Source organism: Melospiza melodia, chromosome 29 (genome assembly GCF_035770615.1).
Source record: "Melospiza melodia melodia isolate bMelMel2 chromosome 29, bMelMel2.pri, whole genome shotgun sequence".
In the NCBI taxonomy this organism is placed as follows: Eukaryota; Metazoa; Chordata; class Aves; order Passeriformes; family Passerellidae; genus Melospiza; species Melospiza melodia.
Genome location: NC_086222.1, coordinates 5,968,997 through 5,992,986, shown reverse-complemented (window position 1 = coordinate 5,992,986; position 23,990 = coordinate 5,968,997). Strand labels below are relative to the sequence as shown.

The 23,990-nt window shown below is 49.3% G+C and overlaps 1 protein-coding gene across 6 annotated transcripts; it reads right to left on the bottom strand.

Moving 5' to 3' along the window:
* Positions 1 to 444: 444 nt before the first annotated feature.
* MSANTD2 (Myb/SANT DNA binding domain containing 2) lies at positions 445 to 23,473 on the bottom strand. 6 transcript variants are annotated; one of them, XM_063178535.1, is made up of 6 exons: positions 13,809 to 13,992; positions 12,406 to 12,488; positions 11,763 to 11,808; positions 10,910 to 11,168; positions 8,794 to 8,854; positions 445 to 2,251 (listed from the first exon to the last, which is right to left on the bottom strand). In XM_063178535.1, exons 3-6 carry the CDS (start codon positions 11,772 to 11,774, stop codon positions 1,399 to 1,401), a joined length of 1,185 nt encoding a protein of 394 aa, XP_063034605.1. In that variant the 5' UTR covers positions 11,775 to 11,808; positions 12,406 to 12,488; positions 13,809 to 13,992; the 3' UTR covers positions 445 to 1,398. The 6 variants fall into 6 exon arrangements, 5 of the variants coding, with proteins under 5 accessions (XP_063034605.1, XP_063034607.1, XP_063034606.1 ...); XM_063178537.1 differs by having other exon boundaries at positions 11,763 to 11,805; positions 13,809 to 13,983; XM_063178536.1 differs by having other exon boundaries at positions 13,928 to 13,970.
* Between the last annotated feature and the right edge of the window lie 517 nt (positions 23,474 to 23,990).

Here is a 23,990-nt window from a genome sequence, read left to right as displayed (position 1 = left end):
TTCCTCACTCCACATCTCAGGGCTCAAAGGTGATGCCAACTTCCAGATGGGCACTGATCCTCACTTCTTTCAAGGATTCTGGGAACCTCTGCAAGGAAAGCAACCAGCTCTGGCGGTGCTCATCCCTCATTAAAAAAAATTTAGCAATTCCTCCAACAATGACCCCAGGAGCAAAGCCCTGATGGGAAAATCCACAGAGAAGAGCTCGGCACCTCCCCAAACTGCCCCAGAGAAGGAGAAGGATGTGTGGAAAGCTCTGTACGTGTTTGTTTGATTTTATTAGGACCGACACATTCATCGTATGTCACAATGTCACCGATGGATGAGCTCCAGGAAATAAAACCCACCGGCCCCGGCGGCGGCGCGGGGCTGGAGCAGGAACACGCTGAAAAGGCATAAATGCGTCCTCCCCCACCCCCCTCCCTCTCCCTCTCCCTCCCCACCTTCCCCTTCTCACAGCTTTGATTGTATCCATAAGCAATGGGTCGACAACAAAACAAATAAAAATAATCATTGTTTTTTCCCAGCTGCCAAGTTGTTCTCACAGAGAGTTTTGGAACTCGATTGAAAGGAAAAGAAAAGGAAAAAAAGGAAACTGAAAGGAGAAGAAGACAAAAAAAAGGGTAAAAAGTGAAAATAGAAATAATAAAAATAAAAGAAGCAAAAGAAAAAAAAAAAACAACAAAGGAAAATGATACAGGAATTTAAAAAACAAACAAAAAAGACAAAAAGAAGATAAAAAAAGAGGAATAGAGAGAAAAAGAAAAAGAAGAGAAAAAGGAGAGAAATAAGAGAAAAAAAAGATTAAAAAAAGACAGTAAAGAGAAAAATAGGGAAAAAATAGTGAGGAAAAAATAAAAAAGCCAGGAATTATTTTAATGTTATAAAAATAAAATAAAATAAAATAAAATAAAAGCAGATATGGCAACGCTACTAAGGATGTGGAATACGTCACGGAACCCAAAGTCTTTGCAGGCAACACTGTTTGGAGAGAGGAGAACACTCGATGGTGAAAAAAGTGAAGTCCTAAATTATATACAAGGTATCTAAGGGTGGCTTTGAAAAACAGTCCCGGGCCGGGAGTTGGGTTTTCCCTCGCCGTTATCTATTGCTTATTGAGTCAGATCCAGAGGAACACTTAGAGACGGATGCATCCAAATGAGACACCGTGGGATAGAGGAAAGCCCGAGCCCTCGGGGGCGGTCTGAAGACGCCGTGTGCACTGTCCCGTGTGGAATGTACCGAGGCCGCCCCGCGGGCCGGGTGCTGCTCGAGCCCCGCAGAGGGAGCGCCCGCGGCCCCGCGGCGCTGCCAGGCCCAAAAGTCCCCGTGCCCCGGCGGGATCCCAGTGAGATGGAAAACGGGGCGCTAAGCCCTGATCCTTATGAAGGATGAGACTCAGTTGTTAAATTTTAAGGGGTACCCGATGGCTTTTTCCAGGCACTCTACCAAAGAGCCAGCAGACAGAAAATCCCTCTCCACTTCCACAAATTTGATGTAGATGGATTTGGGTGAGACGCCGGGCTCTACGACGCAGTTCTGAGATAAAAAGGCGTTGATCCCGACCCAATCTTTGCTGAAGGTTTTGGTGTTTGCCTGGAAGTGTAAAAACAGGCACTGCTGGAGAGTCCGGACCTCGGCGATGCCGAGGTAACAGTAGATAATCCGGGCAGATTCCATATCCACCCGGAGGGAGGCCTGTGGGGAGGGCACCTCCAGCTCCCCTGGAGTCTCATTGCCGGGGTCGGGCGCCCGGTGCTCGGCCAGAGGGGAGGGGAGCTTCTCGTGGCACTCCTCATATCCAATGGCGTACAGGCCGGGGCTTTTTGGGATCCCTCCTGGTAATAAATACTGCACCACGTTCCCTCCAGTGGGCTTGGAGTGAGCGATGGGAATCCAGTCGATCTCCATGTGCAGCTCCAAGCATCGGGCTTCGCTGATGGTGATCTCCAGGAATTTGTAATAAACATTTTTCCAGTTCATTTTCTGTACTCGGGTCATGATCACCCGGCCCTCAGGTTTTTCTGAGTTGAAATATTCCCGGAGCCGCTTGCCCAGGGGCACCTGGGAGCTGATCTCGGCGTAGTGGTAACGGATATCCTCCTTCCAGCGGGTGTTGTAGCCAATGCCAAAAATGGCCAGTTTGTTGGAAAGGTGGAGCCTGGAGAAGTCCGTCCAGCTCTGAAACAGCTCCCACTTCAACTGGACCGACTCCAAGATTTGCATAATGTTCTGCATGACGTCACGCTTCCTGCAAATGAAGAAATGGAGAGAAGGATAAAGGCATCAGAGCTGAAAGCTTTCGCAGGGAATGCACCAACATTCAGAAAATGTTAATCCCCATCAGCTTTCTTGCCTGACTTTTCTTACTACTACATTTCTGGGGTAGTTTATAGGTTGTAAACAATGTCCTGATGAAGGAATTTTAAATTAATCTTGACAAAACAAAAACAAACCCAACCCCAACTCCTCCTGATATCAAAGCATCTCCAAGGAAGCATGTATCTGGCACTGCTGAATAAACACACATTTAACTACTGGGTCATTCCTTACAATCCTGGGCTTCTCTCAGCACATGGTTCATGAGCTGCATCCCAAACTCACAAGTGCCACTCAAAACACTTCTGCCTCGTTGTTATCCCCAAATTAATGCCAGCAAATGGGACTGGAACTGCAAAAACCCCAATGGGAGCATGAAGCCACTCCCAAGGGCCCTGTCCTTGTGCTGGGGTGGAAGCACAGCTCAAGGGACCAAGCCCCTGGAGCAGAAGAGGCTCCCAGACACATCCCAGATGCTGTGGGATGGACAGTGGCAATCCCTCCAGACAGCCAATTAAGAAATCCCCACGCTCCCAAAAATGTGTTTTCACTCCCAGCAGCAAGGTTTCAGAGAGGGGTTTACATCAGGAGAGAGCATCTGTGTGCACCTGCAGCGAGCTGGAACAGCTTCCTCCAGGATAAATGAGACCATTAGGGTGTAATTAGCTGGTAGGAAGAACTCCTAATTTGGGAAGTTATTGTCCTATAATGAAAGCTGTAGAAGATAATGCAACTCGTTTGCTAACAGAGAAATCTCTCTTGGTGCAACAAATGGGATGTAAAAGATCTTTCCATGCAGCTCTCCTTCCTTTATCCATTGTGCCACATCTGGAAAGCTGAACTGGGGAGACCTCTGCACTCCCGGGAGGATTTTTTTCCTTCCACATCCCACCAGGAGGACATACTGTACCAGGTGACACAGGTCTTGTGCAGGGCACACACAAATTTTCCTGCTCCTGCAGGTTCCTCAAGATCCCTTGAACTGCCTAAAACCAGCCCTTCCCAACAGCTTCCCAGTGGGGTCCAGCACCAGACTGGTGAGGGACACGAAGCCTCTAAGAGCAGATACAACCCCACAACCAAGGCTGATCCTGGCAGGTGCATTCCTGCCCAATAAGAAATAAAAATATCATCTGTGGGGATGAGGTCTTTTTCCATCATAATGTAGGTAAGGGTTCAAAGAAAACTGGACTGGGAGCTGCAGAGCCTTCCTGTGGTGCTGGAGAGGCCCTACTTCAGAGACTTTCATTCCAAAAAACCTTTTACAGGTCTAACTACAAGGCATGTGATTCTGGCAAGGTTCTCCAACTGCTGGGTGTCCTCTGGGCTCAGGACATAGAGCTCTGGTTTGACATCTGATGCTTGGTGCACACCACCTGCAAACCTCACCTGTGCTGGCCAAGCTCCCCTGAGCGTTTCTGAGCATCCAGGTTGGGACAGCTCCCTCCTCACAGTGACACCAGCACCACATCCATCACCACCTCATCAACCTCACCTGCCTTGTAGGACCAACCATGTCAGAAGTTCCCTGAGAAGACCTTCAAAGGCATTTTGGGAAGTACATTTCCACCACCACTGGAGTGTAACTGAGTTTCTAGAGCACTGAGGAGGGACAGGCTGGACAAGCAGAGCCCAGGGGTTCTTAAAAACATTGATTCCATCAGCACTGAAGTTCTGTTTCTTACTACAAGTTATTCTGAGGAGTCAGTTGCACTACCTGGCAGTAATGGAGAGAAATCTCAGACAAGAAGAATATGTGAGTAAATGGAAATGGATTTGGGGTAAACAAACACTGGCAAAACTCATTTAAAACTTCCCTGAAGCTTTGCCATGCTTGGAAAATATCTTTTTGAGGCTTCTGGAAGTGCAAGTTTACCTTCTGGGCACAAGGGGGTAGGACAGCCAAGGGGACAGGGCAACGCTGGAGCAGAGCTCAGTGTCTCAGCACTGGCACACACAATTCACTCCTGACAGCAGCTCAGCTCCAGTTATTCCCTTCCCAAGGCAAAGACAGGAGAGCACGGCGTGGGCAGGTTTTCATTCAACAGCTGAGGAGCAGAGTGAGGAATGAAAGCAAAGCCCCCACCTTTATTAAGTGCACTATAAATACTCTGCTCGCTTTAGCTCGGCACAACCCAGACCCAGCTCGGCTGCATTAGTCACTGCAACTGCTCCTGCAGGGGTGGGAATCACTGCATGGGAGCTGAGCCTCAGCAGCAGACTGAGAAGGGCTTTCCACAAGGAACTCACTGCTTTCAGCACAGAGGAGAACAGGGGGAAATGAATTTTAAGTAGTTTTGCTTCTCAGGTTTAGCATCTTCTCGCTTTTGCCAGGACCCAACTTGGCTGAGCTTTGCATCCCCAGGATCTTGACAACTTAGCCAAGCAAAGGGACCATCAGCAGTAAAAATTACTATTATTTAATTATGTATTAATGTAATTTTCATTCATTCATCAATTTAAAATTATTTATTAAACATGTACTTATGTATTTGCTTTATTTGTATTGTTAATATAATAAATTTTTTAGGAGGACAATGGGAGCTGAGCAGAGGGTTTAACCTGTTACTGTCTCAGGACAATCTCACTTTTCAGCTGCAGAAGGTGCCCTAGAGCTGGATTTTCCCTCATCATCAAACCATCACCTCCCTGCTGGAGTCTGGGACCTGCCTTTCTTCCTCCTTGGAAGCTTTTGCAATTCAAATGAGGAAAGACTTGAGACAAGAGTAGGCGCAAATTTGTTCTGAGGCAGACTTCAAAGGGCCCAGAGCAGCTGCTTGCAGAGAAGATCCACGAGCTTTCTCTAGTTCATCCTCCCAAAGCCAGCAGTGAAATCAAACCACTTCTCAAAGTCTCTAAGTACTTCACTTTCACTTTTCAAAGCAGTTTATTTGGAGACAACAGCCAAGGGCAGGCAACAACAGAGCTGACATGGGGAAGGAGCATTCTGATGGAGGATGGGCCATGGACACAGGTTACCTACTGCCCTTTGCTTCCAAAATGTCAAAAATAAACTGAAAGGTGGGAAGCCCCTGTGTGTTACAGACTCAGAACACTTTGGCCTGTAAGGGACCTAAAAAACTCATCTTGATCCCATCCCAGCCATGGAGAGGGACAGATTCCACCAGTCCAGGTTGATCCAAGCCCTGTCCAGCCTGGCCTTGGGCACTGCCAGGGATCCAGGGTGGGCACCCTGTGCCAGGGCCTGCCCACCCTCACAGGGAACAATTCCCAGTCCCCAATATCCCATCCAGCCCTGCCCTCTGGCAGTGGGAGCCATTCCCTGTGTCCTGTCCCTCCATGCCTTGTCCCCAGCCCCTCTCCAGCTCTCCTGGAGCCCCTTCAGGCCCTGCAAGGGTCTCTGAGCTCTCCCTGGAGCCTTCCCCAGGTAAACACTCCCAGCTTTCCCAGCCTAACTCCAGAGCAGAGGGGCTCTGGCCTTTGCAGCACCTTTCCCCGTCCCCCTAGAGGAGCCCATGGCTCTCTCTGTGTCACTTGGAGACACAGTGCCTGAGTGGGGGCAGCTGTGCTGTCCCACACTGCTGGGAAGTTCAGAGGAGATGGGATATCTGCCCTCTGACACCCAGGCAGGTTGTACACGTGCTGTAACTAAAAGCTATCCATAGAATGCCCACTAAATCCCTAAAGCTGCAATTGGCCTTTTTTCCTCCCAGATTTATAACTCATATTTCCCCAGCCCTTTCAGTATTTTGGGGCTGTGTGACACCTTATCTTCATCCAGCCCTCTTTCATCCATAAAAATAACCATTGGTTATATTCATTAATTGGTACTTGAGGAACCTGCTCCAGACATTCCCTATCCCTTTCTCCTTTGCTCACATCCATTCCCATTCCCACAGCACTTGAGTGATGGCAAAAACTTCCTGTTATGAGCACAAGCAAACTGCACCAACACAAACCCAGCACTGCCCAGGGCAGGGCAGGGAGTTCCTGGAGCCATCGCTGTGCTGAGCCCTTGGGGATCTGAGGAGAGAAGGAGACTCCAGTGGTGGGGTTTAAACAGCTCTTGGCTCTCACACAGACCTGCACTGGCACCTGCAGCAACGTGCTCGCCTTCCCTGAGCTCCTGCTCCATGGCTGAGGGACAGCCTGGGATCCAGAGGGATCGGGACAAGCTCAGTCAGTGGCCTTGGGGAATCTCATGAGGTTGAACAAGGCCAAGGGCAGGTGCTGCACCTGGGCCAGGGCAACCCCCAGGATCATCCAGGCTGGGGATGGAGGGATGGAGAGCAGCTCTGGGAGAAGCCCCTGGGGTGCAGGTGGGGGAGAACTGGACAGGCCCTGGCCCAGAACCCCCCTGTGCTGGGCTGACCCCCAGCCTGGGCAGCAGGGCAGGGGGGGATTCTGCCCCTCTGCCCCCCAGGTGAGACCCCACCTGCAGAGCTGCCCCCAGCTCGGGGCTCCCAGCACAGGGAGGAGCTGGAGCTGCTGGAGGAGCCCAGAGGAGGCCACGGAGATGCTGCAAGGGCTGGAGCCCCTCTGCTCTGCAGCCAGCCTGGGAGAGATGGGGGTGTTTATCTGGAGGGGAGAAGCTCTGGGGAAAGCAGGGGAGGGACTCGTGACAGTGGATGGAGTGACAGGACAAGGGGGAGTGCCTTCCCACTGCCAGAGGGCAGGGCTGGATGGGATATTGGGAATTGGGAATTGTTCCCTGTGAGGGTGGGCAGGCCCTGGCACAGGGTGCCCAGAGCAGCTGTGGCTGCCCCTGGATCCCTGGCAGTGCCCAAGGCCAGGCTGGGCAGTGCTGGGAGCAGCCTGGGACAGTGGGAGGTGTCCCTGCCCATGAGATGAGCTTTAAGGTCCCTTCCAACTCAAACTATTCTAGAATTCTGTTTCTCTATGTCCAAAAGCACACCACAAGTTTCACCAGGATTTGAATGATTTCTGGAGACAATTTCTGCTGAAAATCTGCCCTTGACCAAGAAAACAACTTTGAAGTAGGCTATCTGCATTTCAAAACGCCGTGCAAGGAGGTGAAAGAGTTTGACAACTATTTATCTACTGTGGCTTTTAGATGAAATTTTGTTTTTTTAAGATAATAAATAAATACCCAGCTTATCTTTGTATCAGCTGTGCATCTTCTGACTGCTTTTAACCTACTGAGTCAGAGTTTACAAGTTCCTTCTCCTCACAGACAAGGGGAAAAGCAGCTTTTAGCAAATCTGTGCATTGGAAAATGCTCCGTGCTTCCACTCTGCACGTAGGACCAGTTTGTCACTGGCATGCTTCACAAAATGCCCCAGAGTTCAGAGACTCCACTGCATTTTAGAGGGAATTTGTGGGGAAAAATGAACATAAAACTTTAAAAGGTCTCATTTACGAAAATCTAATTCAGCTGTTCACGCACACATTAAAACTTGGAAGAGAAGACTCATGTGGTCCAAGCCTTCCCCTCAGAAAATTCAGGATTATTTGCTATGCAGCTCCTTAAAGGTAAAATTATTCCAGAACAGCACGAAGAAACTGTTCAAAGTGGCAGCAACAAAGTTTATACTGAAAAAAGCTATTTTTCTCCAGGTTGTCCCTAAGTTGTTAAAAATGAATTTGCTCCATGTGAAGAAAAAAATCACTTTTGGCTATGTGAATATCCACCTGAAGTGAAGAGTCTACCAAAGCTCCTCTACTGCCATGGAAGCTTCTTGTTAATTATTTTTCTTTTAAAATTATTTTTATTTTCTCAAGTTATTTTAAATGTATTTCTCTTTTTACTTATTTATATTGATGTTAAATATTTGAGATAATTTTGTTTTCATTGAGTTCCAGTACAAAGCCTCTGTTCTGTATGACTCATCAGGGATGTTCTGTTGCTGTTCCCAGTGCTGGTGACCTCCTACCCTACAGCAGCTGATTTTCTACCATGGAAAATCCCAGTAACACTAAAACCCACTGGTGTGGGAGCTCCTGTGAGAAACCCCAAAGGATCTGTGAGCCTGGGCTCACTCCCACTGCAGACAGACCCCTAAAGGCTGGCAGAAAGCTGCCCTGGACAGAGCAAATACAGCACAATTCCCTTCATTTTTGGGAATGCTCTGTGTTATTGTTGGAGAGCAAGGGAGAGTCAAAGCATTCAAAAGGCTCCAGTGTTTGCTAGATTAAACCCAGCCAAAAGGTTACCAGGAAGGTCTGGAAAGTTATAAAAATGAAAGTCAGAGGCTCCCAAGCTTTGGCACACTTTCCCACCAAGGAATGGAGCTGCTCTTGTGGATTCTGTCCTCACATCCATGTAGTAAGTCTTGTTTTATTTTCTGAATGGCAAAGCCAAGGAGAAACAGAGTTGTGAAGCTTTTCAGCTGTTCTGAGGTAATGGGAATAATGCATAAAGCAGATTCAACTGTATGAATAGTCTTGCACAATGTATTTATAATTATAAACAGAAGTTTCAAATATCCTCTCCTCCTGCACATTATCCCCAGGGAAATACATTCCAGGGTAAAACATTCATAAATTACTTACTGCGTGTCTTCTGAAGATTCCTGTTTTATCTTTAATGTTCTTTTCGTGGTAGGCATTTCATCTGAAAGGTAAAATTCCAACACATAATTAGATTTTAAATAATGTTCTTAGAGCTTTTTTTTTTTTTTTTTAAGAGCTTGAAATTAAATGAAAAATAACTCTGAGTTGCTTCCTAAGCCAGGCAGTCTGCTGGAGTTCTACATGAGACAGCTCCAGCTCCTACACCCTCTGTAATTGATTGAGTTTTTCTTTAACTTGGAAAAGATATGGTCATTTAGGTTTTGAGAGAGATTCAGATCCTTTCATGGACAAGGCTCCAGTCCCATCCATTAAATCACACATTGACAGAATTGCAAACTACATTGTTTCAAGGGAAAAAAAAAAAAAAAAAACAAGAAAAAGCAATTCTGCTTCTAATGGCACATTTCAAGAGGAAGCAGCAGCAGAACTGCATCTGTGTTCAATTCAGAGCTTGTGTGCCAAGTGCTTTGCTCACAACTCCTGAGCATGAAGGGCATCATCAGCCCAAGCTCACGCAAATGTCCCCAAACTGGTGACAAACCAGGAGATCCCAGCTTGACTCACCACAACAAACCACACCAGACAGAATTAGCCATCATTTCCATACGTTTTGTAACGTTTTTCTTCTCCCCACTGTTTCTCTCCCACATATTTCTGACTTTTAAATCCCCCAGGGAAGGAGTCTGAGGAATTGGAATGTGGTTAACAGCCAACTTGCAAATTTTAACATTAAACTGCGATCTGAGGCTCTTCCAAAGCAACCTGACTCACCAGTCCCCCAAACACAGATGTGTACAGACACCCAACTGCATCTCCTCTCCCTCTTTCATCCCATAAATGGGGAAAAACAGCCTTTACACAATTCACCCTCTTCACCTGCATCTCCAGTGGATCTGATCAGCTTAAAGCTCCTGCTGTGAAAAAAACCTGCTCAGGGTAAGGGAGGAACACACACCCATAAAAGCAGTAGCTTGAGAGAAATGTGCCTCAAGAAAGCCACTTCTTCCCAGAACTCCTCAGATTGGAGTGTGCTTTCTATCAGGGATGTGGTACCCTGATCTGTTTAACAAAGTTCAAAAAGCCATGAGCAACAATTAAATCTCCAAGTTAATTTAAAAATTGACTTTCAGGTAGACACTTTTAGGCAATAATTCAGGAAGAAAAGCACTTGGAAGAGTTCGGTTTAAGTCTCAAACATCAAGTGTGAGCTTGCTTGCTATTTTTTCATTTTAAAAAAGGCCACACCTCTGGATATAGATATATTGACATGTTTAATATCAATATATCAAGGTAAATAAGAAAGAGCAACATTTTTTACTGTTGTTGGTGTTACCAGCAGCAGGCTGAAGCCCTGTTCACAATTTAAGTAAATGATGTTAGAATGGTAACACCCAGGTACCACTGGGAGGGAAAACATCTCCTGAATCCCAAGAGAGAAAATAAAACTGGGAGTGAAAGGACAGACAGGGAAGCTGTCACCTCTGCTGTTTCTGGGCAAACAGCCCTTGTTTCCTCCAGTCTTGATCCATGGTTTGCTTTTGATTAAGTGAGGAATTTCTGTCCCTTTTCTCTCCAAGGATGTGTTTAGCACTGTGTGTCACAGGCATGTTTTATGAAAAATCCTTTCCTTATGATTTTTTCTCCTGAGAAGTTGGGAGGCCTCAGGAACAAAATGTAAACATTGATTATCTACTGCTGTGGAATGCAACAGGTGCATCTGGGATTGGTCCATGTTGATTGTTTCTAATTAATGGTAAATCACAGCCCAGCTGTCCGGACTGTCTCGGTCAGTCCCAAACCTTTGTTATCATTCTTTCTTTTTCTATTCTTAGCCAGCCTTCTGATGAAATCCTTTCTTCTATTTTTTAGTATAGTTTTAACATAATATATATCATAAAATAATAAATCAGCCTTCTGAACATGGAGTCAGATCCTCGTCTCTTCCCTCAACCTAAGACCCCTGAGAACACGGTCTCAACACGGACCCCTGAGCACATTCTGAGAGGTGAAAGCTGGCACAGAGATGTGTGTGCCAGACCCCCAGGAGCACAGGTGAAGCCCAGGCAGGCAGATGTGCCAAGATGGGATTTCTTACCCAGCTCCTGCTCGCCGGTCTGGTAGCAGTGAAGATCCTGGCTGTGGTTTCCCCAGTCCTCCTGAGAGTATTCCTCCATGGTGCTGCCATCTGACTCCAGCTCCTGGTACAGACCACTGCTGTTGATGAGGACGGGCTGGCAGGGCTGGGAGTCCCATCCTCCCTGCCCAAACACCTGCTCCAGCTGCTCAAAGGTGTAGCTGCTTTTCCTCTTGCCCACGCCGTGCTCCTTGACGCGGCTGTAGCACCTGCGGAGGGTCTGAGAGAGAGAGGCAGCTCAGTCAGGGCTGTGGGGCTGGACCAGCACGCAGGCACTCACACACACTCACACAGGCAGAGTTTAGGGCTTTGGGGGTTATTTCTGTTGGTCATATTTGCCCCATGTTCATGAGCAATGCTCCCAAATTAATCTACACCCACCAGGAAGCATCATATAGATCCAACATTCCCGCTTAGCGTTAACATCCATGACACAGGACAAGTTGTGTAGCAGCTACAGATTCCTCAGATTTAATTTGAGTAATTTATTCTCTTTCTTGCTTAAAAAAAAAAAATAAAATCCCCAGATCTCCTATGGATGCAGGGAAAAAAAATAAAATAAAAATACCAAGAGCCCCCCAGTCAGAGACACCAATCAGCCAGGAAAATGCACACCTACTACGAGGAGGAGAAAGCAGAGCTGGTGTTGTGCCCACAGCTTGGAGAGGGGAAAGCAGGGAGGAGAGAGAAAGGAAAACAGAAAGATTTCCCCCAAAAGCAAAGACAGTCCAACCTTCCTTACTCTGGTAAGAAGACACAAGGTACAAAATGGATATGCCTAAGCTATTCAGCTAGGAAAATATTTATTACTTACATATTTTTGCATTCCTTACTAACTCACTCTGTCTCTTGTGAAGCTGCTGAAATTTAAAAGAGGTCAAATCAATAATGCTCCCAAGTTCTCAGACTTTGATATCAAGCATCAAGTAAGTAACAGCACTGAGGTGGCTTGGTAAGAGCTGGGGCAGAACCTCCCACAGATGCCAAAGCCTCACCCAGCTCTGGTGATCCCTTTGACACCCCACATCAAGGGCTAAGCCTATGGTTCCATCCATGTTTTCCCCCTAATCTGGAGCAAAACACAACAACTTGGGGATAAAAAAACTAAAGCTTTCTACACAACCCTCAGTGTGGTTTTAATTCTACCACTGCTCTGATTTTGAAAGACAATTATACGCCCCAGGTTTTCTGGATCTTGGGTGTTTTTTTCAGATTGGTAAACTGCTAGAAAACATTAACTTTTTAAGAAATTAAATTTAGCAGATCGCTGAGGTTCTAACTTGAACGGCAAAGCTGTCTCCAGAAATCAAGAGAGGCATTAATTTGGGAAGGACTAATTCTGCTCCCTTGCTTTCTGCAGGAGGACTGTAATGGACAAATCATTACAAAAACTATTTGTTTTTTTTTTCTCCCCCCAAAGAAAGGAACTTTTAAAACTCCAGAAAGCTGGAACCTACCTAATGCTCCTCACACACTGGTTTAACAGCATCAGCAGCAAAGGGATACATTTCTAACCAGTTTCCTCCTGAGATTCAGAGCCCTGGGGGCAGAAGCAAAACCGCTAAGCAGCAAGTCAGTATTACCCTGCTGTTTCAAACAAAAACACACGAAAACAAGACAAAATAAAAAATAACCCATATAAACACACAGGCAACAACAGGCATGAGTTACTCCACGGTTTAAGGTGGAACCCTTCCCACTTTTGCCATAACTACCTCAGGATAAACAGGCAGATCCTCTTTGGATGGACATCAGCACATTTTAACTTTCTATCTGTGAGCAGGGTGGAAAACAACCTGCTGTGCAATCTGGCACCAAAACCCAGCCTGGAAACCTGTTGGTATTTGCTGGTGCAAAGAGGGTTCCCTCAGGCTGGGGTATAGATGCATTTGGTTGTTAGAATTCACCTTTCTCACTCCAATTTCTCTCTGTTCAGCTCAAATCTCACTGACCAATAAGGGCAAAGTCATTTCACTCCCATAACTCTAAAATCCACCCAAGTTAGATTTTTTTTTAAATTTATTTCCCAGGCCCCAGCTCTTGTACCTGTGCCAGCTTATCCATAGGAGTTAAACATGGATTTAGAGCCTCCAGCTGAATTTATTAGCAGCCTTCAAGTGAAAGGAACCATTTCCAAAGCATCCCTACGCTTGGCCAAGCCCTCTGGGGATGCCCCACACCCTCAGCCACTCTATTTTCACACCCTATTTTCAGCATGTGCTTCAAACATCTCTCCCCACCAATGGGGTTATGGAGGATCCCACACTAGGTTGTAGCCTAGTAGTAATTAATTATTTCAGTCAGGCTGCAATCTGGCTTATTTTACTATCAAAATAATTTAGCAGCAAGTTAATGCAAACAAGTAGAAAAACTAAAGGGAGCAACACAGGAAGGGGGATGAAAATAAATGAGCAACAGAGTGACTGCTCATTATTGATACTTTTGGGGGTACTGCCCAGATGCTCACCTGGCTGTGTTAGCTCTGCTTCTGCAAGCAGATAACCTCAAATTTGAGGGAAATCATCTCAAATATAGGGATTTCCAAAGCACCAAAGGGCCTGTGGCTAAGCAGATGGTGGCTCTTTGGTCTTGTGTGCTGGAGAACCAAGATCCCTGCTAGCTCTTTGTTCTTGGAGGCTCTCCTCAGTGTCTCCAACAGGCAGCTCCTACAACTTCCCTCCAAATACCACGAGTCAGCCTTGCTTCATGCAAGTCCACAGGCTTCTCTTCTTCAGAGAGCCTGCTAAGACCTAAATAATTGCTCAGACCTCAGGAAACCTGGACATTTTATCACCCTCGACCTTTCTCTCACCATTTCATTCTGCTCTCCAAGATCTAAGATCTGGTTTTTCTTACGCACCTCCTCTACTCCTCCCGGTGTCCAGCTCAACTCCTGCTCCGTGGCTCCTGAAGTGCACACACACAGATTGATACAGATACAGAAAGCAGGAAATGTAGGACAAGTAACTGAAAACAGACCTGATCACTGCCCAGTGACTGCTCAGACTGGAAGAGACCGAGGCTTTTGCTTATTGTTCTGCAACACTGCCTGCAACACGAACACACATTATCCCCACTTAATTTATCATCAGGAAAACCAAAGGAGGAGACAGTCACAAAGCTCATTGTGGGTTTTCTCACCATTTCTAACTCACGAGTCCTCATCTCTACAAGTGAAGCCACCGAAGAACCTGGAGCTCTGCAGGAACTGCAGGATGAGGATGAGAAAAACCTTTAGGAAGGCTGCAGACATGGTCCTCCTCCCAGCACAAAAATAAGATGAGAGAGGACCAGACCACAGCAAGCTTTTTGTATAAAACCTGAGGTTGTCCAACATGGAATGCCAGATCCCTGATCTGAGACAGGCTCTTCCTCAGGGGGAAGCTATGGGCTCTGCAGAGCAGTTTGGTGGCCTGTGGCTGTGTCCACATTTTAAGTTGATTAATTTACAGCAACCTAAAGGGGTCCAGAGCACCACCTAGCACAACACTCAGCTTCAAAAAGGCTCTTTTACTTAATGTAGAAGAGTTCTCAGCTTTATATCCCAAATAAAGAACAGCAGTGCCAAACAGCTCCCTCCCTCATCACGCCAGGATACTCACAGGAAACACAAGGTGAAACTACACTGGGACAAAAGAAACAGCTTTTGAAGCCTGGAGTGCTTGTAGGGAACAGTGAAAGCTCTCAAAGCCTCCATTTTTCAGTTTCTGGGAGCAGAAGGTAACAAATCTGTGCAATAACTTCAGCTCATGAACTTTTAGGTTAAAAGCTATGTGCAAGGCAGGAGAACACAAGACTTACATGGGGTATTGCCTCAACAAGGCCCATTTCTGTGGTTTATCAAAAATAAAATGACAAGAGCAGCACCTCAAACTCTTGGGAGAGCCACACACCACTGCAGGAAGGCAGCTGATGACACCAATGCAACTCCAGCATTCCAAACAGGAATATCCCTGTGCAGAATGTGAGAAGCCAGCAGTCAAACAGCCCCCAAGAGCTCAGGGTCAGTCCCAGGAGCTGCCACAGCCCAATCTGCAAAGGCTCCAGCCCCACAGCTGGCTGCACATCTGCACTGTCCCCAAGCACACGATGGCTGTCACAGTGAATCACTCTCTGTATCAAACAGCAAGGCCTTGGCTGCGTCCTGATTTCCCCAAACACACAAGGACTTCCTGAAGCCTCAGAGGAAAAGCAATGGGAATGCCCTCACATGAGGGGAGAAGGGTTGGGGGTAAATACAGACAAGGTGATTGTCCTGACTGAGGTAAGAACAAAGCTCTCTTTGGACCATGAAGAAGCCAAGTCACCCTGGCAGACACAGGGAGGGGGACATCAGTCGAGGCAGGGCAGACTCAGGTTTTTGTTAGGGAGAGCTGAAACTGAACAAAAACTCACAGCCACCACTGCCAGTTGCTAAATCACAATTAAACATAATACAAAAGAAACCCCTCTTGCCTGGCCAGGAATTATTTACACCAATTTGTAAATCACAATTAAACGTAATACAAAATAAACCCCTCTTGCCTGGCCAGGAATTATTTACAGAAGCTGCAGAGGTCGGCCCCCATGAGACAGGACTTTGCCAAGAGGGGATGGAGTTGGGGTTTTACAGGCTGTGTCCCATCAGGGTGAGGACAGCAGTGACATGTGGGGCTGTGACAGCAGAGCCCACAGCGCTGTGAGCTCAAATCCACAACCTGGGAAGATGCTCCACTGCTTGCTGCTATCAGAATGCTCAGGAGGATCCTCAGACCCTCAGCAGGGATTTGTTGCTATTTGAGCCAGAGCCCTGGAGAGGAGGCTCCAGCACTGCCTCAGAAAGGCTGCCAGCTGGGCACCTCTGGCTCTCAATCAATGCTCCTGGTTTTCTTAAATCAGAACGGGATGAAAATAACAGGAATGAACCTGTTAGAGCTTGAGAAGGCAGAGAAGCACAACCAGACCCACCAAGCCAAGGACTTTGTAGAGTTTGGATGTAGTGGGTGGTGCTCCAGACAGAGCTCAGCTTGCAGAGATCACTGGGTCACAGAATATCCTGAGTTGGAGGGACCCACAAGGATCACCCAGTCCAACTCCTGCCCTGCCCAGACACCCCAACAATCCCACCCTGTGTCTCTTGCAGGATCAGTGCCATGACCATTCCATGGGAAGCCTGTGTAGGTACCCAACCATCCTCTGGGGAAAGAACCTTTTCCTGATACCCACCCGAAATGGATGAGATGCCTGAGTGAGCTCCAAGCTGCCCCTGACGTGACCTGTTCCAACATTACTGACTTTGGAGCAAAGAAAGCCACACCTGAGCAGGTCACCTTGCCTTTGGAAACAAACTCATCCCAAAAATCCAACTTGAAGTTGCATGCATCTACTTGTGATCAGGACAAACAGCATTACACCACTCACAAAACCAGACCTTTAAGGAAAACTCAAACTGCAGCAGCCTGCATGAAAAGAGGTCTGAGATGTACTCAAAAAACCATATCTGTGCAAGCCTTGAGAGATCACAGACTCAAATCTCTGCTGGTCCTCACTCAGGTGAATGGAGGGAGACCACAAGCCCATCCAGCAGAGGAAGAGCAGCACAAATCATTCCACGGGTGGGAGGGAAAACCCTCCTGTCCAAAATGAGCTTCACTGAAGGGCAGAAAGCACCAACATGGGCAGCACCACAAGGGACATGGCTTGTGTCATTCACAACCCTAAAACACCTGACATCCAACAGTGTCCCAGCTGTGTGTGACCTGAGGTCTCTAGAGGAATGTCCACACCACTCCAAGTGCTGTGAAAATGTTACCAAGGAGACCAATCCCTAAATCCATGGGAAAAGCTGGAACTGAAATACCAAAAGTGACTCCAACCCCAACTTTCACCACCAGTGGTGCAAGGTTTGGTAACAGGTGAGACCACAGCACCCAGAAAGCTTTGTCTGCTTGGCCCTCCAAATTTACACACTCAGCAAAGGGAGGGGAGCAGGAATCTGCCCCTGTGACAGCACTTGAAGCACAGTGAGGATTTTTAACATCTTCCCAAGTCCTCCATGGTCAGAGAGCACTACAGGAGAAAATTGTGTGTGCCCAGTCTAGGATTTAATGTTCCCAAATCTCCCTAAATGAGATTTAATGCTCAAGTTTTGCCAATCTGTCCTCCTGCAATGAGTTCCTGACCATCAGCTGTTTCTGACTCAACAAGACAACCTCCCAGCTCCCTCTGGGAATCATTCTGCACCCATGGAATGAGCAGTGCATGGCCCAGGTACACCAGAATGATCAGATGTATTCCAGACACACAACACAGCTGCAGAAGCCACTGGATTGTAAAGACACAAATCTTGCAATTCAAGCCACATTCTTACCAGCACAACAGCTCTCTGCAAATACCCCAGCTGAGAGCAAATCCAAGAGTGTTCACTCCACAGGACACTCACATCCCAGAAATGCTCCTCTGCCACAGCCCCACAAAGGACTGAAACAATTCAATCTGCTCTTTGGCACTGAAAGTTTATTTTTTTCCTGCTGTAGATGTCAACCAAAAGTTGCTCCCACCTACCAGAGCACATGAGATCCTCCAGTGAGAAGCTGGGCTGCTGGGAGGGATTCAAGGAATGGCAGCCTGGAAAACCCAGCACATCTGAATCTATTCAAGCCAAGGGAAGAAGGGGAGGTAACCTGAACACCAACACACATCACAGCCCAGGGAGATAAGGGGATGGCGAGCTGGGTGTGAGATAAACTCAAGATAAAGACACCACATTGAAAAGAAATAGAAACCCAGAATCACTGAATTGGTTGGGGTGGAAGTGACCTTAAAGCTCATCTTGGTCCAACCCTCCTGCCATGGCAGGGACACCTTCCACCATCCCAGGGTGCTCCAAGCCCTGTCCAGCCTGGCCTTGGGCACTGCCAGGGATCCAGGGGCAGCCACAGCTGCTCTGGACAGCCCATGCCAGGGCCTCAGCAGCCTCACAGGAAGAATTGTTTCCTAATATCCCATCTATCCCTGCCCTGTCACTGGGAAGACATTCCCACTTGCTCTGCCACGCTCTTGTAGAAAGTCCCTCTCCATCCTTATCAGCTCAAATCAAAGGCAAAGTTGCTTTGAAGGTGGATGCTTGGCATGAAATGCACCCAGGCTCCATCATTTGACACTTCAGAATCACCAGGACAGCCCCTCCACTCACTGCAGCCAAGGAAGGAATTCTGGCTGAAATCCTCTCATGTCCAGCAGCTCACAGCAAGCATTCCTTCTGAGACAGCTGTGCTGGGGCAGCTTTTCCTGCCTTAAAAACAACTCCATGCAAGGTTTACAGATTGTTTGCATCACAGAGCAGCTAAAACCACAGGCCCCTTACAAACAAGCCCCACCATCATCGTGTTTGTGTTGCCTAAAGCAAGAAATACCAACAGCTGAAAGTCAGGTGTGATTTTGCATCCCTTCCCATTTCATGTGGGTTTGTGGCACTCCCATCTATGATTTGTTCTTTCTGAAGCACTCAACCAGCATCTTCAAGGTATTTCTTTTCCTTTTGAAGAACAAATTTCTTTTGTGGACAACCACAACCCAACCAAAACCTCCAGTCACCCATTTGGGAAGAAGAGGAAGTTGTTACACACACAAAAAACCTCAAAAACAGCAGAACTGGATTGGCAGTGATGCTTGGGAATTCCTGCAGTCAGGAGTTAAGATGTTGGAACTGCTGCACTTTGAATCAATGGGTTGGCATTGACTCTGGGAAAGGCAAAATAAAAGCAGAACTCACATTTCTGCAGTAGCTGAAGAAATGACATTTTAAAAATGCCCCGAAATTAGTTTTAACAGCAGCTTCTGAGAAGGGATTTGTCTCTGCTGGGGAAAGGCTCTCCAGCCAGAGGATTTCCACCCTGCAATGCTCTCTCAGCCCAAGTGAGCCATGTGCCATCAGCAGGATGAGCCTTTGATCCACCTTCCATCCAGATGCCAGCAAGAGAAGCAGAAAATCTCCCATGGGTTTAAAAAAACCCTTAAAATCTGGTATTGAGGAACAACTGGAGCCCATTATTTCAAGAACATTATTTTAAAACAAAACGAACCTTTACTGCCTGAAAACACCCCTTGACTCCCACAGCCCTGAGTGCAGCACCTGAGCTCCCCTGTGCCTTCCCAGAGCATCCCAGTGGAAGAGGATGAAGTGATGGAGTTCCACACACTGATGGAACATGTCCCATGCACCCTGTGACCTCCAAGCTGTGTGTGGCCTTCACACAACTCATTTTCCCATGCTTAAACTCCCAACAAACCTCCTGCTCCTCAGTGGAAGCATCACCCAGTGCAGGGCACAGGATCCCAGCAAGGTTTGGCCAAATATTCCATCACCTGCCTTAAAATCCCAGCTCTAAAGTCAAACCTGAAAACAAACAGCTCTGCATGTGCTGCTGTGGGAAGGTGATGAGTTTCAGGATAGAAAACAAGGCTAAACCCTTGCTCAGGAACACAGGGAACAGGAAAGGGCTGGATGGAAAGAACAGAGAGTGGCACTGAACAAGCAAGGATTAAGGACAGAACGTGATTTCAAGGGGTGAGGATGCTATGGCACACAAGACAGCAGAAATCAAGATGTTCCATTCTTCCTGCAGTTCCCAACTGCAGAGCTACCCAAGCCACAAATCTCAGAGCCACCAAGTCAGACTCAAGGTCTCTTTCCAAAGGAAAAGCTGCTGGAACATTTGTATGTGAATCCCTAAATTTGAAATGCCAAAATGGTCCCTAAATTTGAAACAGACCCTCCCAGAGCAGCTCCAACCTGACAGCAGCCTCTGATGTGCAGAAAAGCAGATGCAGATGGTGAGAGACAGGCAAAAATCTGCCCTGGGACCTTTCTGCACACCCTGTTTGAATTAAGAGAGAATGCACCCATGCCATACAACTGGAAAACCCTCTGCTCACAAGCTGATTTGTTCCTTTCCAGCTCAAGTGGCTGTTGAGACTCGAGATTTGGTGTGTCCAGGGAATGCAGGTGTTCCCAAGGAAAGCAGTATGGCATCCTGATCTAAATTCATTTACAAACCAGCTGAACCTGGAATGTTTGCAGCACCATTTATTATCCAGCAGCAAAGCCTTGAGCTCTGTCCCTTGATGGGCGTTAAGTATCCTGTAAAATCCTGGAAACACAGAACATTTTGGGGAATAAATGGGACAGTGCAGCTCCTTCATCATCTCCCCAGTCCTGTTTTGAGTGAGGAGGACTCCAAGGTGCCTGTGCCCTCCTCTTGCTCCTGCAGCAATGACAATCCTCCTGCTCCATCCCAGAGGAATCCATGCACGACCCCTCCACATCCAGGAGTGACTTCTGTTTGTGGTGGACCATGGAAATGCCAAGCAGCCAATCCTGCCTGGAATCCTACAAAAACTGGGACTTTAGGGTTGGCAACAGCTCTCACGACAACTATCTCAGTCATCCCTGGAACAAGGGAAATTCTTGACACCCAGGAGAGCTCACAGCTCCCAACAAGGGTTCATTTCCCAGCAATTCCAGCCCCAAACCCACTGAGAGCACAAAGGAGAAGCCACATTGCTGCTGCAGGACTGTGCTGAGGAAGGGCCTCACTGTGGGGTCCAGGATATGCAAAGTTTGGGTGGATGGTGCCAGGGACAGCACCAGCATTCCTGCAGCTGCTGCTGCCCTGCACAGGGCCTGAGGAGAGGCCAGGCCAGGAACACAGATAATTCCCTTCCAGAGTGCTGAAGGAGAGCCCAGCCTGATGTTCTGCAATCTAGAAACACCTAACAGGTCTGTCAGGAGCTGTTGTTGGTGATAAATATCAGCCTTGAGCTCTTTTTCTGCTCTTTGATGGGTGGTTTCTTCCAAGCTTAAACATTTCAGGGGCAAAGATGTGTTCAAGCCTCACCTCTGAGGAAAAGTGGGAGAACCCTCAGCTGCAAGGAGCTCAAATTGCTGGGAGTCCCAAAATCAGCTCCATCCAAACCCAGAGAGCCAGTTCTGGGCTGCTCTGACAGTGAGGTGACACCTCACAAGCTGCCAGCACACCCCAAAACTGGGGCTGGGGACCTCAACAGCACTGACTGCCATCCCCATGACAGCCCAAAACCACTGCACAAAGCCAGAGCACCTCAAGGAACTTTTCCATCATGCCTCTGGAGAAGTTCACAGGTGATTCAAGCAACAAGGACCTTGAGAGTCATCAAGAGAATTCACAGAATGACCAGGTTGGAGGAGACCTTCAAGATCATTGAGTCCAACCCAGCCCCAACCCCTCAACTCAACCCTGGCACCCAGTGCCACATCCAGGCTTTGTTAAACACACCCAGGGATGGTGACTCCACCACCTCCCTGGGCAGCCATTCCAGAACTTTATCACTCTTTCTGTAAAAAACTTTTTTCTGCTATCCACCCTGTATTTCCCTTGGTGCAGCTTGAGGCTGTGTGCTCTGGTTGTGTCAGAGGGACTCCAAGAGGCTTTGCAGAGCAGCAACTTTCCTCTCCAAAAATATTTGAGTGTGTTCAAGGGAAAAAGGTCCCTGAGCAGCAAACACACAGACATGAGGGAAATACATCCCTGAAATACATCCAGAAGCCAAAAATTCTATAGAAAGTGGGTTTGCTTTGAGTACCTATTCCAGGACAGGCTGCTCTGATCAACAGGGATCAAAGTGGAAATTTCTCACTGATGCTGCAGCATCCCTAATTCCATGTATTTTGCAAGTTAAAGGCAGCCCAGGTGCACACACCTGAACAGCCCCAGCAGGTGTTGTTAAGGGATGGGAAGAGGAAGGGACAAACAACCAGTGCACCGAGCCCCAGCAATAACAAAACATTTATTTCTCACTCCACCTGAATTGGCTGCAGGAGCCCGATGGGTGAGGAAAGGAGAAATCAGAGCCAGAGGGAGATCAAAGTGTGTAAATCATCCTCCCAAACATCATCCACATTTACAAACTCAAGCCCCACAGCCATTTCCACATCGTCCAGTGTCTCCTCTCTGTAAAAGGAGGATGGACAAAGGGGCTGCTCCCAAAGCAGGAACCAAACCCAGCCCTTTTCTCCAGGGAATGATGGAACTGGAAAGGCCCCTCTGGAGAGCACAGCTCATGGGGCTGTTTATCAATCACTCAGGAGCTCTGTGAAGCCACAGAACATCCCTGTTGAGCCAGCAGACTCCACAAAACAACTCCACAGCAAAGGGCAGAGCCAGGAGTGCAAGAGCAAGCAGAGCCACCCCTTGTTACTGGGGGAACTGGGAGCTCTGTTTTCCCAAGGGGGGCACAGGGAGCAGCCAGGGCCAGCCCCTCATGGCCAGGGGACACAGGAGGGGACAGAGCCAAGCACAGCACCCACAGCACTTGGGGCCAAAGGAGGACACCCAGGGGAAAGATCCTGCTGGGGTTGTGGGACACAAACAACTGGGATGCTGTGTCCCTCCCCACTCAGCACCATGGGATGCTGCCACAGCCCACCCACAGGAGAGGAGCTGAACCCCCGGGGAGCAGGGCCCGTGTCCCAAAGGTGCTGCTGGAGGCTACAGGGACAAGGCAGGGACCCAGAGGATGAGGCAGCCAGGAGACACCACTGGAACCAGGCAATGGGACACCCTGCAGGCAGGGCAAGGGCTGGGCTCAGTGCTGGGGTGAACCTCCAGAAAACTGCAGCACGGAGACCCCGAGAGGCCCAGCCCGGGGGACACGGTGCCCCCAAATCCAGGGCCGAAGGACAGACTGACACCCAGAGCCAGCGCCAGAGGATGCTCAGGACAGATCCCGAGGGACTGAACCGCCGGAACGCGGTGCCCCCGGAGCAGAGAAGGCTCAGGAGCGCAGAGAAGGCTCAGGAGCGCAGAGAACGCTCAGGAGCGCAGAGAAGGCTCAGGAGCGCAGAGAAGGCTCAGGAGCGCAGAGAAGGCTCAGGAGCGCAGAGAACGCTCAGGAGCGCAGAGAACGCTCAGGAGCGCGGCTCTGCAGGGAATCGATCCCGGAGCTCACCCAGCCTGGGGCGGGCACGGGCACCCCCGGCTCACCCTCCCCTCCCGTCCCGGGCCGCGCCGCCGCCCCCCGGGGTACCTTGATGCGCTCCCGGCACTGGGACGGGGTGCGCTCGTAGCCCAGCTCGGCCAGGGCGCGGGAGACGCGCTCGTACATGGCGGGCCCGGGCGCTTTGCTGCCGAACACGGTGCCCGCTCCCTCCAGCTGCTGGTACCGCGCCTCCACCAGCCGCTCGTTGCCCCACACGGCGATCAGCGCGTTGGTCTCCGCCGGCGTCCAGGACATCCCGCGGCACGCGGCGGCAGCGGCGGCGGCGGCGGCGCCGCCGGGCGAGAAGGAGACGGAGGGCGAGGCCCCGCCGCGGGCGCCCAGCGCGGCCCCGCCGGCCGCCGGCCCCGCGCCCAGCGGGGAGGCGCCGCTGGGCGTGGAGGGGTCGGACAGGCTGGGGTTGCCGTCGCTGAGCGCGCCCGGTGAGCCCGGCGACAGCACCTCCATCTTGGGGACGCGGAGCGGTGGCTCGGCCGGTGGGAGCTGCGAGGAGCCGCAGGGCGCCGCCATGATGGGGGTGCGCACCGAGCGGGCGGAAGTGACGCGATGCTGGGGGAGGAACTTCCTGCGCGCCGGGGAGGGGCGGTGCCAGAGGAGGCGGGACCGTGACGCGCAGAGGGGGCGTGGCCACGACAATGAGAGGGGCTGGAGGGCGGGGGCGTGGTTCCGATGGAGGGGCGTGGTCAAAGGCGGGTATGGGGCGGGGCACGGGCGTAGTGGGCGCGGTTATAAAATGGGCGGGCACGCTGTTTGTGTGGGGAGTGGGCGTGGTCTGAGAGTGGGCGTGGCTCAGCCTCAGCACCACCCAAAGTGGGCGTGGCCTATGTGGGCGGGGCAGGGTCCCCTCGGCCCCCTCAGGGCAGGGACCCTCCAACCCCTCCCTCCCATCGCCCGCGATTTGCCCTCGCCCGAGAACCCCAAATGTGCGGCCTGGCATCCCAAAGGTCAGGTGTAGCCCCCCAGCCTTGGAGAGGAGCATTCCCGCCGTACTGGAGCCGAGCTCGCCGCTCCGGGCCGAGCACGTCCC